We start from the raw sequence: 15209 nt of genomic DNA, 5'->3' as shown, positions 1-15209 counted from the left end.
ACTTAAAAAAACCCAAAAGAAACCAAAACAAACTCCCACAAAAGCAACCAAAACCACAGACACAATCTGTTCCTCACATCACAAAAGCCAGATGACATAAAGCATAAATCCATACTAAGATCTTTGCGCTTTGTTAACAGAATTGCTTGTCCACTGTTCTTCCACTTCAGGGTTTTTTAAAAATCTGATTTCACTCAGAAGTCAAGAGTTAGATTTGCAGTATGCAATGAAATATCACCAGCCTCATCAACAGGACTAAGATGAGCTCAATATTGTAATTTCATGAAAATTCTGTGTTTAACTGTAATTCATATCAGGAAGAAATTCGGCTCTAAGAACCTGGGGAAACAATCAGTAAATACACATACACACAAATGCAAAGTACAATATTATATAATCTGGCTAACTGGGCAACAAAAAAACCAGCCTACTTTTCCCAAGTAAATTCATCTGCTACATTGTTTTTAATACATACTTAATTCAAAAGAACAGGAAGATTTGTGGAGGGCTAAATGATCAGATGAGTTTGTATTTTCACTACGTTCCTCCTGAAAACCATGCAGTATTTCTGTCAATCTTTATCACTCCTGCAGCTGTTCATGGAAAACATGTAGGGAATAGGTTCAATGATATCCAACAGGCAATGGTTACATGGTTGAAAACAAGCTAAACTTAACTCAATTTTTTTGACATTCAAAAATTTGAGTTACTTTCCAATCTTAGTCATCTTCCCAACTTTCCTCTGGTGGCTTGACGGTATCTAACTGGAAAATGGCCAAGGTGTCATCAAATTAGTCGGTGGCAAGCAGGTGACTGAAGCTTCAAAGGAGCAGAATTTCACAAACCACCATGAAAAGATTTTATATGCTTGTTCTCTTGGGGACCTACACATGTGTCTTGTTTTTAAACCACCTGCCTGAACTGCTAAAGATTCGCATAAAAGAATAACAAGTCTTTAAGTCTACTAAGAAAGTAAAGTTAGAAAGCCATGAGACATTTCACTTGGTAACTCATCCTGGATAACTGAGTCAGCTACTGACTCAGGCAGAAAATACGGAGGAAACAGTAAAGTTAATCAGAAGGTGTTGAAGCGCATGAAACAACAAACAGGCAGCTAGAGTGTGCAGTAGAGAAGACTGAAAGGAGTCAGAATGGAAAAGCAAGAATATCAGCTTGCTTTTTTAATGCCTTCATCTCAATGAGAACAGGATAATCTTTCTGGTTCTACTGTTAACCTAGTCTCTACTTCACTGAAATCACACAACATACAAGATCTCTGCCAGTGTATAACTCAGTATCAGGCATAAGAGCCAGATATTTAAATAGTAAAAAATATTTATTTGAATTTGTAGCTACTGAAGTTACATGCAAGTCGGTTTTCTTTCCTTTCTCCACACCATCAGACTGTTAGATTTAGAACAGGGATACAGGGGATATTGTGTATTGAAGGTCTAACTCAAAAATCTTAGAGATTCCAAAAAGCCTACTCAACTTTAAGGGAACTCTCATGTTCTTCCCAGGGATCAAAGGCAGATGTGGGCAGCTTTCACGTGAATAACTTAAGTCTATTAGGTCTTGTGGAATTGTAAAAATCCATGCACCCCAAATGAGAAATGCTGCACGTTACTGCCCACTTAAAAACAACAGTGGAGAAGTCTAATCACAGCATGCTGATAGGTTTTAAGCACTCAGTTAAGGCCAATTAGTTTATTTGTAAGCACAATTTCAGATCAGCTATGAAGTAAAACATACCTGGAGAAAAACTTACAAAATAACTGATAACTCAACCTCCAAAAATAGACTATTTGAAATTTTAGGTCAAATATTTCGACTAAGAAATCAATCCTGCTGCTTTCTACAGATTTCTGAGCACCCCCTTGTTGCAGTAGCATGTTGTTTTTCAATAATGTTCTAAAACTATGCCATGAGTTCAAGCTACTGCGCTCACCAGGCATGCTTTGTGAAAGACTAAGGCAGAATCACAAACACCGCTGGGAGCTTCAGATTCCACACTTACTAAACATTAGCTTGCATTTACAGACTAGATGAGATTATCAATGGCAACACTACTACACCAGCTGATTTCCTGAAGAAATCCAACAGCATTCCTTTGGACCATTTAATGTGCTGGGCACCGAGACCCTCTCGCCTCCCAGGAATGAGATGCAGGGGCCCCTAAAGCTGCATCCCAGCCACTGTGCTTTACACCCCTTGCAGTGTAAAACAGGAGACACCCTCTGGTCCTGCAGAAACAGCACATTTGGTTTTTCTAGCCAAAAGACTCTCCGTGTTGAGCTGCTGTATCAGAATTGCTGCTGGATGCTGAGCAATCCTGACCACGTTCAATCGAGGGCAGCAGCAAGTACAAAATGCCAAGGAAGGGATCTTCTGCCTCACCCCATGAAAGCACAAAGAGCTGAACCTCTCTGGGATTTCACTTTTACCTGGACACAATGGACACGTGCTAAACACGGTGAGCTAAAAACGAGCCTTCCTAAGCACGTAAGAGATGAGGTCTGTTCAGTCCATGGACTAATTTGGCGGCTTCTTTCACCTGATTTTTCTTCAGCTCTTTAGGAGGGTACCATCTTTGCAGATCCCCTTTATCTGAGTCTCTCTAGATCCACTGTCAGCTCTGAAACGCTTCTCTTTCCAGTTGCGAAACATTGACATTACATCCTTTGCCAAAATAGTTATTCAAATGGCAACTATTTCATACGCCTTCTTACTTTACTGAAGAATAATAATGTAATTCAAAGTTACCATAAATTCCTCTTGAAAAACCTCACATCATATTTGAATCTTAACAATAACATACAAGTGTATTCTAGTTGTGCACTCAACTTGCCAAGAACTCTTCAGGAAAAATGTTGTTACTATTACATTTCTTGCAAAACTAAGACAGGTCCTTAAAAACCAGACTCTGCTGAGGTTAGGAAGGCTAGGAGCTCCTCTCTTTCTTCCAAGTAGTTAAGAATTTATACAAAAACTCAGGGGGCTACTAGCTGTGAAAGCAAGAAATTTATCTTTCCCAGGATAAACAATTTTGTTACACAAGAACTTAAGACTGCTTTCCCCCCTCACCCATGGAAGTAATGAACACACCTTTATTTGCACCCTCTTTTGCCCCTCATCTCCCAAGAAGTCTAATGATGAAAGTCTGTATATTAAAGCCACGTATGTATAACAAGTTAAGAATGGAAGTTCAGCAAAGAGCATCGACTCAATTGCAGTTAAAGTAGCAGAGTGGCATCACTACAATGATCACACAGTGCTTATCACAAAAATACCATTTTTCTCCTAAAGATCTGAGATACCCAATGGCTTTGCACAAAGTTTTCAGGAATGCTTCATTAGCCCAACGACACGTTTTGGATTGCTACACCTCTTGCAACACATCACAGATTAGTTTCTCTGATATGCATGAAGCATGTCCTGAAACACTGAGACCAACTAGATTTCTCTGTGCCAGTTCCAACAACTGCTAAAAACATGCCTAAAGTATGCGCTGACATTTGCAATAAGGTGTTGGGTTTTTTTAATGAGAGCTATTTCTTAAACTACAATTAACTATTTGCTTTTCATCATTTGATTAAATGAGACTTTAAGCTTAATTTTAGTCTTCTATCAACTAATGTCTCATTGACTCCCATGCATCACAAAACGTAACTCCAGAACGCTAACCCATTTTGCAATACTAATAGTTATTTAACTGTAAGAAGCACACATGCCAGTATATAGCTTTTTGCTGTTTTATTCGAACCAGAAGTTGCATATTCTTTTCATTTCTTTGGTACTTGTTTTTATGAAATCCAAAATATCAAGTGTTGCACATCCTAGGAAAATGATACAATAACTGTATTTGAGAAGTCACACACATGGCACATATGCATGGAGAGAGTCACGGCTGCACACTTAAGACCATTAGGTACACATTTTTTTTTCTCTCATAATTTGTGCCCCTGGGGTTTTTTTGTTTGTTTGTTTTAGAAAGCATGGAGCACTTTCAGAATAAAGAAATTAAGGAAAGCTAGCTAATAGAGCTTTGGATACTGTAATATTTAATATCCCCATTCAAAACTGTAAATCATTAGGAGCTGCAGTTTGTAACTTTCCACTTGAGAATCTGCTTCTCTTTCTAAGCTGACATGAAGAATTTGTTACCGAATCCATAGTGGGAAACAAACTGCTAAATTCACCATTTAATGACGGCAAATGGTTTTAACCACTCAGTTCAACCATGTTCAAATCAAAACCCTGACGTTATGATTACTTACAAGAGTGCTATTACTAATACAAGAAAATTTCTCCTATAAGTAGATCTGCATTGGCGTTTTACAGTGCCAGCACGTTTGCATTGCTACTGCAGGAACAGAAAAAGTTGATATATCCAGTTCATGGATAACAGTTGCAACTATTCTAGATGACCAATGTACAATATCCAAAAGTTAACACCACACCTAGAGTTGATTAATGTTTTTTTCAGTCTGCACTAAGGCAGTTACCACAATCATTTTCTTCCAAGAAAATGAGAATAAGCATAACTCTAATAAATTAGAATAAGCATAATAAAGTTAGAATAACAAGTGTTACTATACTGTAGAATACAAGAAAATAAGCTAAAACTATACAGTACATAAAATACTTTTAACCTATACTTCATTAGAGGTGTTCAAGAATTGATGGAGTGGACTATACTATGCATAAGCTCTAATAAAATTGTCCCCAGCCCACCAGTTTTCAAACCGTATATATTCTCAGAGTGGCTGCATACTCACCTTTCACCACTCCCAGGAGAGGGGGCGAGCTCTCTGGAGGCGTTCTGTCAGGTTCCTGGGGAGGTACAACCATAGCAAGTGTATGCACCGGTACACGTGGAACCTTAAAACAAATCCACGGACACACACTCAGATAAAAAACCTTTTTGGATGGACGAGATCATAAAGCGTTATTACAAAGATACATTTCTACAGCAGACCTCTATTCCACTCTTCCCAAACTGTGTACACTATGCTACCTCTTGGTATGCCCTGTCCCATGCTCTTTTATTGTGAATAGTATGTCGAAGTTCACTATGTTACTCTTCAGAAAATCCCAGGCTATATAGGCTGGAAAACTGTTAACATCTTTAGGCTTTCAATCAGCTAACTCCACTGGAGAGGTAGCTCTCCAGCCTGCAGAATTCACAATATATTTTCTTTCATACAACCAAAATCAGCAACAATGTTTGAGGAGTGCTGTCACAAGGGTTTAGAACTGCTGAAACAAAGCACTGAGCAAACACAACCAAGAAAGTAATATTCTTTTGAGATACTAGGTTTGGGGCTATCCCATCGAGAGTAGCAGAAAAGGGAACAAAGTTCACACAATCTTCAGGACACTGAAGACAACACCAGTCAATTTTCTTACTCTCTTTCATTTTCAAATGCGTGGTCTTTTTTTAAATTCTTTCCAATTTAGATACTTCCATATCTAAATTAACTTCAGAAGTTAACTACTAAGGAAGTGCTTCTTTGCAAAACTCATGGCAATATTTTAAAAAAATTCCTTATGCTTTACCTGAGACTGATCCTGAGATGGAGGTGTGAGCTGAGACAAGTCTGCTGCAGGAACTGACAAAACATTGTTTGGGTAATCCAGCAAGTAAGAAACAACATTTGTATGTCCTCCTTTGGCAGCTTCAATGAGCATTGTCGAGCCATCCTGAAATGAGATTTTGGAAATAAAAAGCCAGAAGATGAATTTTGTTACCTGGCATAGCACACAAGATTTGCATTAGACCATTTAAAGCGGCACATTTACTAATCCATTAAATCAACTATGTCGTTCTTTCAGTACCTATGATAAATGCATAGTTTTAAGTGAATACCTTGAGACGATGAGTAGGATCTGCACCATGAGCCAGAAGGAGCTCAACAACTGCCAGGTGGCCTCCTGCACAGGCCAGTGACACCACCGTGTGGTCATTATTAGCTGTAGCCCTGTTAACGTTGGCACCTTTATAAAGAGAAGATCTCAGAATTAAACGCAAGGAAATTCTTTTTACAAGAAAGTATCAGCAAGTACAGTATTTTCTGGAATAGAGATAAACTTTTCTCTTCTACTCTTCCCAATTCATACACACTTCTAGGGTAAAAGCAAGGGATTTTGAATAACTGAGGGCTCCTACATATCATCCTCCTCATCTGTGGGCCTCATAAGCAGTAAGAGAGGGAACACTCATGCTGTACAAAGCACATCTTCTACATTTTCATTCTAAGCAGTTAACAGTACCGCTACATAGCGCAATTTTTACTGTTTCAGACAGTACTTGAGGATGTGTTTTTTCTGAAGGAGGAAGTGCTTTAAGAAACTGAAAATATTTTCTGTACTTCAAATCTATTTATTAATCTATACTGAGTCGAAAATGTAACTAGCACAATATTCTGTGATTCACTGTATCATCAACTAAATGAAATTCAAAAAACCCTTAAAGGTTTGACAAATGCTCATATACACATAATCAGATTAGTTTTGAAGAAGGATCACAAACATGCAGAATTGTAAAAAGGCATTGTAAGTTTTTTAATTAGTTATTTAAACTAGTATTTTACCTTTGCTAATAAGGAATTGCACAGTGCATAAATGACCAGCTCGTGCAGCCTTCATTAGTGGGGTTCTCCCACCTTCAGATTCATGCTCCTATTGTAAAGAAGAAATAACAGATGTATAAATGGGCAAAAATTATACCATTGTTTCAGCTTTTGAACCATCTCATGATGGGACCAGAATTACCTGTCTCAGTAGAAGATCTATGTTATAAGCTGACTGTAATCAATATTAACTGACTAGAATCAATTTTCATGTTACTTTAAATACTGAATCACACTGTCAAAAAGCATTAAGACCACATCCATACTTCCATCACACAAAGACCTTTCCCTACTTAGTTTTAATTTTAGCGTTGAAATGCATAACATGCTTGAGAACAGTAACACCTTGTTTCCTCATCAGAAAAGGACAACTATTTAACACAAATACGATCCAGCATCAGGAAGTATACAAATAACTGTGAACTGATCTGCAACAGTTCTGAGAACTGTCACATGTTGCATGCCAGACCTTTAAAAATTGCAGTGACTGAAGTGCAAACATTTTTAGAACACGCTGAAGTAGATCAGCAATAAAAATGAGACAAATCACTGCAGTTCACAAAAAGTCTCTGAATAAGAGGACTGGAGAGTCGAGCAGAAAGATGACAAAACCACAGAAAAAGAAATGAGCAACAAGAACAATTTTCTAATTTAAAAAGTTTCCAAACACTGGAAAAGATGTGGCTGAATACAACTGTATTAGAGAAGTTACAGAACTAGAAAATTTGCCTGCTATGTAGACATGATCAATACCACAAAGAATGCTGACTAATACATATCAACCCTCCCGCAGCAACGAGGGGAGAGAACATCATCTTCCTGGGAGTGTTTGTATTTGCACTCTGAATATTCAGTCTGATCAATAATACACTAGGACTGTGGGGGCTTTTTAATTAAATATCTGGGAAGCCACACTCTAAATTCACTATTTACTTCTGGAATTGTGTGTATATCTGACAGTTAAAGTTAACATTTAGTACTGACAGTGGATGCTACTGCTATTTACAAATATGAAAGGAAAGAATAGATTTGACAGAACAAATCAACCCCTTCCCATAGTTTCAGTATTCCTGAAAACTCTGCATATGTCCTTTGACATATGGCTTGCTTTGGTTGCAAGCTGCACCTTAAGTTAGCTTTCTGTTCATATACTCGAGGAAGAAATCTCTTGACTGGATCTTCTACTGGAGACCGACCCCATGCAGAAAATCAATCAATCCTTTGCCGTAACGGGGGGGTTACACTACCCCTCTCTTACACACTTTGGGAAAGAAGAAATGCTCTGCTCCTGCACCTTCATAAAAACTTTGTATTATCGTACACTGTTTCAAAACATGTTTAAACTCCACATTAGTGCTCTGATTTCTTTGATTACTTGGTAGTATAATGCACAGAGGCAGCCTTACAGACTTAATACTGAAGTCACCTTTTTTTTCGCTATTTTAAATAAATAGATTCCACTCCCAGGGCAAATGACTGCTTAGCTGTTCATAAATATACGCATACTTTTGGACTGTCTGTATGTCAGAAATATTTGCAGGACATGTAAAGCTAATTATGTTAGTATGTGGCCCTATGGTGTGCAAGAATTGTAGCATGCCCTTGAGCTCTGGTATTTGGCATAGTTTTTCCTTCCTCAGTCACTGCCAATAGATCATAAAAAGCCAGATCCTGCTGTTTGCCTTATGCACAGTAAACCCCTGGTACTGCTGGCAAATCACTCACAAAGCAGCTATGGATGCAAAGAACTATTGAATGCCACTTCACTTGCTGAGCTGGACCAGAACGTTACTGCCCAATTTAACAGATTTCTAAATCCCCTTTGATAAAACAGCAAAGATGGCAAGAAGCAAAATTTATTTAGGTCATCTTAACTATATTTAAGGTAGTGAAAAGCCATCCTATATTGCATTCAAATGTAGCGTTTCAGATATCTTACTCCTAGTTATTTGCAACAATCTCTATTCCTAACAGACTTCACTGTTGAAGTCTTAAAAACGGATGTCAGGAGGCTTCCTCATTTAAATGCAATGCAGTTATTCTGCCCAGTTTAACCAACTGTCACTTCATCAAGCAGGCAGAACTTGATCTTAAACTATTATACACTTCAAATACTTCCAGTACCATACACATCATCGGTCCAGCCAAACTAAACCATTTGTGTGCCCACCTGCTGTAGATCTTCAAGATTCACTGCATTTTGATGGTATTTTTCACATCAGAAGATAGAAATGAATATTTTATTTTAAGATGAAACTAATTCTATGGCTTCAGCACTCTACTTAGTCTTAATAAAGGCTAGCATATAGCATCAACTCAAGCTTTAAGGGAAAACATCTAGAACAAGCCAAAATAAGAAGCTGAGCCAGTGCATTGTCCTGGTCTACTCACATCTTCTTTTACCTGGAATGGCCATAAATTTCAAAGATTTTTTTTTTTTTTTTTTTTTTTTAGCTGCAGTAGATAATCAAAATCAGGACAGAGAACATGAAAAATGTCCAAAAGCATTCCCCATCAGCTTTCCAATGTGCTTCTTCCTTGTATTAATATGAAGTACATGCAAATGCTTATTTCATAAGAATGAAAACTAGCAAGAACTACTCATCTCCAAAGACAACTTCCCCAGCTATCTGAACTGTCGGACTCACCACAGCATTCTGTCTCTCCCTCACTGCCCCAATCCTGAGAAATACTGGTTAGTATGATCAGAAAGAGGTATAAAGGAGCTATGCCAGCTTTGACTAGAAATGCCATTCTCTAAACACTTGAGTGACATGCTCTCCTGTTAATTTTGCCTGAATAGAAAGAACACCCAAGAATAATTTTCTGTAGGTTTGGGTACCAGACAGGAAGGAAGGAGAAAGTAAGAGTATTACCCAAATCAGGTAAGAGTTTAAGTTATCTGCACCTTTTCCACTGGGACTCAAAAAGGAGATGAGAATCCAGTCAGTAATAATTATTTCCTTTCTAGACAAATCAATACTTCAGAGAGCAGAGCAAAAGCGGTGTCATCAGAAGCATCTTATGACGATCCCTGATATTTTTTTATTCTTGATTCAGAGTTCTCTGTTTTAGGCAATTCCAAGATCAGCTACATAAGGGCTTATACCCCTCACCATTATTCTTCTTGATTCACAAATATTCAGGTTGGCAAGTATTATTGACTAAGATTTTTTTTTTTTTGAGTTTGTTTCCAATGTCATATGTTATTTAAAAGTTCTAGAACAAAATCTGTATTTTCAAAGGTCCAACTGCTCTCCAATTCTTTTACAAGCCTCTCTCATCCATGACAACAGTGAATATTTAACAGAATTCTAAATGTTATTCTAAGCAAAATGATTTAGACAAAGTTTTTGATGCAAGACAACAGCCATACAATGCAGTTCTTAACACTTTGCTAATTTTCAAGATTGAACTCCTATCAAGAGATACAGTACTCTAGCAGTCATCAACCTAATTGTCCCAGGTAACCTTCCTGATATATGTAGCAAACCAGTATTTCAGAGGCCCCTAAAAACTCAACTAGGCCTCTAGTTTAAAGTAAGTATCTGAAAAGGGAAGACCTTACAGGAAGCTAGATATGAATTAACAGGTTTGACTTCGCTACTTGTGACTCAATGAGATAACTTGCTGCATTTCTGAAAGTTGAGATACTGTTTTCTAAAATAGGGTTTTAGAAAACCCAAAAAAGGGAAAATGCAAGACAAAGACGACATGTCTAGTCTACACAGCAAGTCTTTGTATTTTTGAGGAAATTTAGATGCCTTAAAGCCATGCTTGTCATTAGCATGTATCCTGAGGCTGCAGCTTACAAGCATCAAAGGCCAACCTCACCTGATGCTTGCCCGGCTCTATGCCCTCCAAAATAGTCTTCTTTAAGTCCTCCTGCTTGTCCTGCGGAAGGAAAAAGAAGAACTCACGGCTCTTGTTCTACAAATAAATGTTGTTCTTGGTCATGAAGACCTGGAATGTGAACTTAAATGGATCAGATCCACCAGCTGAAAACTCTTGTTTTGCTGGAATTAGGCAAGCAAGCACAAATTTAAGACCAAGCAATGCAGCTCTCGCCAGTTAAGACTCCTACCACAAGCCATTCAGATTCATGAAGAGAGCACAAAGGTCATACACAACAACTAGTTAAATACAAGATGACTTTTTGTTCACTACTGACAAAAGAGAATTTCATTGTACTTTGCACCATCCAGAGACCGCAACACAACATCCAAAAGGTCTAACTACAAAAATTAGTTTCACATGTCCTACAACCTTTTGCTTTATTTGTAGAAGACTGAGGGCCAAGTCTAAAAAGACCAGAAATCCCTGACCTTCCCCTGATGGTTCAAGGAACAGTATGGAAAAACATGACAGCTTCTCAGATCCCTCACTGTAATGACAACATAGCTATCTCCAGCATGGTTTCATTCAAATCTATAAAGTATTTGCTAGTTTTGTAGATGTTTAAATGCTGCCTTATGCACACTGCATCAAACATGCAGTGTGTCATACACATAAAGGACAGTGAGTTTCTAATTAAGAAGCCACGTTAGTGTGAGGGGTATTATCAGCTGAAGGCAAAGGAATGATCCCTGCAATGACAAAAACATCTGTCTGTAAAAGTATTTTGTCATAGGGCAAGAATCAAAAGGTAGTTTGGCATGCCCATTTTTGGTTTTGTGTGTTGTTTTTGTTTTTCAACTAGAGTTATGTGGATGCCAGGTAGCCAGTTTTAGTCTTTTAAGGAAAGCCACGAATGGAATTTTAACAAGTATAAAGAACTTCGGGGAGAGCTTGACAGTGTAAAATGAAAAGAATGCACAGATGAAGCTGCCCTCAGGGGTTCTCTTCCATCTCTGAATTTCAGCATAAAAGCACCCATATATCTTGTAGTAGAAAGGTAAACTCCATCACTAGATCAACTCTCCTGTGCAGCAGAGCATCACGTACAGTTGCAAGGCAGCCCAGATTAGAAAATCCCAATTTAAAACTCTTTCCTGTACTTCCCAGCTGAGAAAAGCCAAGATCTTCTCATTGTCCAAAAAAAGAACAATCTCTCTTTTGTTTTCAGCTACACTAAACAGGCAAAGATGCAACCACCTTGTCAAGAACCGTCTCGCTCTCAAAAAGGAGACTGGAATCTCCAGTGTGCAGCATTTCATCCAGGTCTAATTCTACATTAAAAGGGAACAGGCATCCAAACAGACACTTGTAGTTTATAGAAAGTTATACAGCTTAAAAGCAGTATATTACCTCTCAATAAATGTCAACAATACTCTTTGTGAGTTTACCTTCACCTAGTTCCTGTGGGAACATACATGTACCACGCATGTCTTACCTTATACAAGCTTTGAGATGAAGGTAACTGCTGGTAAAGGCACAAAGAAAAAAAAGAGAACTCTTACAGGAAAAACAAAAGTATTCTCTCATCTTTGAGATTAGACAAATCCTTGCCACACAGCTAAATAACCGTATTACTGAAGTGCTGGTTATTTTTTCCTGGAGCTATTCAAGCATACCGCCACTTAGAAAAAAAATGCTTTTATCATATCGTATTTCAGAGTTCTAATCTCCAAAATTTTACTCCTATTAATCACAAAAGTAGGTGTTTTGTCCCCATAAAGTTTGTAAACAAGTAAAATTTACATTTGGTCCAGTGGCAGGAGCTCAGACTAAGACCCTGAAAAGTCTCTAGTCCTGCAGGCAATAAAGGAACTAGAATGCAACTAAGGCACAGATGGAATCACAGGCTGAAGTCTTCAGATGTGCCTCATATTAAGTCATTCATATACTTGGCAAAAGCAAGCAGATTTCAAAATGCATACATTAACAAGGAAAGGTGTAGGTCTGCCAAGCTAGTTTTGTTACAGATTTTGACAGGCCAACTTTGTCCCTGTAAGGACATGGAAAACACAGATCCCTTAAAGAAGGGCATCAGAAAAGCATCAGAATAATTGGTAACAAGCCAGACTTCATAAACAATTAGTCACAAGGAGATACAAATTCATCAAAATACCATACACGATTGAGCAGCTCTCCAGCAGACAGAAACAGATGAGCACATACTCTGACACTGTTCATTTCTAGTATAACTTGCCACTGCAGAGTTTTAAGGAAAAATTAACCACAAACCAAAGAAAGTTCATTTCAGCCATCACTTTCTTTTAGTTCTCCAGGTTTTACAAAGCCACATTCCTTAATGACTGTAACAGAGCTCTCAAGATCTTCACTGGCTCTTGAACCGAATTATGTATTTGATATCTAGGCCAGAGGATCAGTCCCTGAAAAGCAAGAGTTCCCATTTTCTACTTGTAAGAACAACAGCCTTTCTGTGCTGAGATGCAGTGGTAAGTCACTCCCAGTTCAGACAAACTGGGGACTAGAATCACTTACCATATAATGATCACAGAACAATTTAGGTTGGATGGGACCTTCCAAGACCATCTAGTCCACCCTCCTGCTATGGGCAGGGACATCTTCCACTAGATGAGGTTGCTCAAAACCCTGTCCAAGCTGAGTCTGAACTTTTCCAAGGATGGGGCATCCACAACTCCTCTAGGCAATCTGCTGCAGTGTGTCACCACCCTCACTGTAAAACATGCTCAGACTTTAGCTCAAGGTTCTATTTCAAGATTGATAAGACCTCAACGGGACATAAGCAACACACAGGAATTAGTTCAGCAGAGTGAGCTGGGTAACTTCAGAAAAGTTGAAAGACTTCAGTTTTCAATGAGCACAGTATCAGACAGAAACACCTCCTGCCCTCTGCTGATTTGGTTAGCCCAGCATGAAAGAGGCTCCTCTTCACACCTGCAGTCTGAATCCTGATCTCCGGGCAATTGAAGCCAAGAAATATTTGAGGTCTTAAAGTAGATTATATACTTTCCAAATCATGGAAGAAACGCTTTGAATTGTCAAGAAAAGGGAGAACTGATTGCAACAGATCTTGACAGCCAGTGTTTATCGTTCCTTTAACTCAAGAGCATTCGGGGAAGAAAGATCAACCTTCTTTCCTCAATCTAGAATCAGGAAGAAGAAAAATCCTCAAAAACTATGCTCCTTGCCTTCCTGGTCTGGAAGAAAACAGAATAAGCAGGTGGCTCACGAAACAAAGCAACAACAGGAAAATCCAGCAGTGGCTACATCTCTATGAGTAAATAAAACAGGGCCAAGAGACAAGCTTAACCATGGGATCGCTGGTCATTCACACTGCTTATTCCTTCGCAGCCTCCCTGGCACAGTGCTGGCCCTAGTCCTGTCAAGAACCACAGGGGAAGGTGGTTGCCAGGGATTGTTCCCAACAGGCAGCATGTAAAATGTGACATCAAGTTAGTCTCCACTTATCTCAGGGGCTCTGCACCCTCAAGAACCCCTTCAAGACCTCATCCCACCACCCAGGGGTGTCCAGTGTACGCGTTATGAAAACAGCACTGTGGTGAGCTATGATGTAGGCACTGACATTCTTACAGACACAGGGGCACAGCCCCAGGCTCACTGACCTGCCAGACCCAGTGCTGCACAGCACGGATGTGTTCAGTGGGTGCCTTTTGTCCCGGCCATCAGAGAATGGCCCTTACCCTGTTCTATTCTATTCGTTAATTCCTAAGCACCACTTTCTTCAAAAAGGACCACTCCACAAGAGGGAAGATGCTGTACGTGAAGCTCCTGACTGTGATATAAATGCCAGGTGCAAAGAAAGTTTCTTGAAAACAATGAAACATCAGTGAAAGCAATCCCAGGAAAGACTGAAGTTGCAAGGGAGGGAAATCCCTCAGGATTCCCCTGTGGGGAAGGGGCGAAGAGGGAAGGGGCGAAGAGGGAAAAGACAGAACAACTGGAGATGTACTTTCATTTGCTGTGTCTGAACAGCAGGAGAGCAAAGTTATGTAGACAAATGAAGACAGACCAACCAACCAGATCAGCATTCAATACCCTACTCCACCACAGACTTCCTGGGACAACTTGGTGAAATCATCTATCCTCATGAAAATTGAAATCCAGAATAATCATCTCCCTGCTGCTAAATGAAGCTTTTCATACCGCAGCAGTAAGGCAACACACTTCAGTAACCTTCCTCAGAACAAAGACAACAAAACTATTCAAACTAGCTTACAACTTCTGTGTGTTGCTTTGCTTTATAAGGTTTGAAAGCAAACTGCCCCAAATCCAAGGCACCTACTGTAAGCATCGCTGCAGTTTTGCAGGCATTTCCCCATTTACTTACAATCAGAATTCAAAACTGGTAGATTTATATGGCAGGTCTCCTTCTCATGCGTGATTTTCCTTTGCTTCCTTACTATATTTCCCTGACAGCTCCCCATTTTGATTGGCAGTACAAGAAAATGCAGTAAAACAAAACTTTACTTTAGAAAGGCATGAGGTTTTTCTCAGCAATACTCATCAGAACTAGATGCTAAAGGCCACAAGCACTGCTCACCTTAGTGATGAGAGGGGAAAGAAATAAAAATGATACAACGCTAATAATTTAAAGTGACACTAAAGCAGCAACCCTTGCATGTTTTTAAAAGTTTACACATAGCAATTTTTTTTGTTTGTTTTAGGCTTTGCTCCTCACTATGAGAT

General features: G+C 38.9%; 1 protein-coding gene across 22 annotated transcripts in view; it reads right to left on the bottom strand.

Moving 5' to 3' along the window:
• Positions 1–15209, bottom strand: part of ANKHD1 (ankyrin repeat and KH domain containing 1) — a 119970-nt gene that overhangs the window by 45358 nt on the left and 59403 nt on the right. For 16 of the 22 annotated variants that reach the window (XM_074838767.1, XM_074838765.1, XM_074838762.1 and 13 more), the window contains exons 11-15: positions 10467–10526; positions 6594–6681; positions 5870–5997; positions 5560–5703; positions 4779–4881 (exon numbers count right to left, since the gene is read on the bottom strand). In XM_074838767.1, coding sequence (XP_074694868.1) covers positions 4779–4881; positions 5560–5703; positions 5870–5997; positions 6594–6681; positions 10467–10526 — 523 coding nt within the window. Of the gene's footprint in view, positions 1–3738; positions 3837–4778; positions 4882–5559; positions 5704–5869; positions 5998–6593; positions 6682–10466; positions 10527–15209 lie in introns of those variants that run through there. The other 6 variants (XM_074838769.1, XM_074838770.1, XM_074838755.1 and 3 more) reach the window with 2 other exon arrangements.

The sequence above is a fragment of the Strix aluco genome, chromosome 13 (assembly GCF_031877795.1).
Source record: "Strix aluco isolate bStrAlu1 chromosome 13, bStrAlu1.hap1, whole genome shotgun sequence".
NCBI lineage: Eukaryota > Metazoa > Chordata > Aves > Strigiformes > Strigidae > Strix > Strix aluco.
This window is presented reverse-complemented; position numbering and strand designations above follow the sequence as displayed.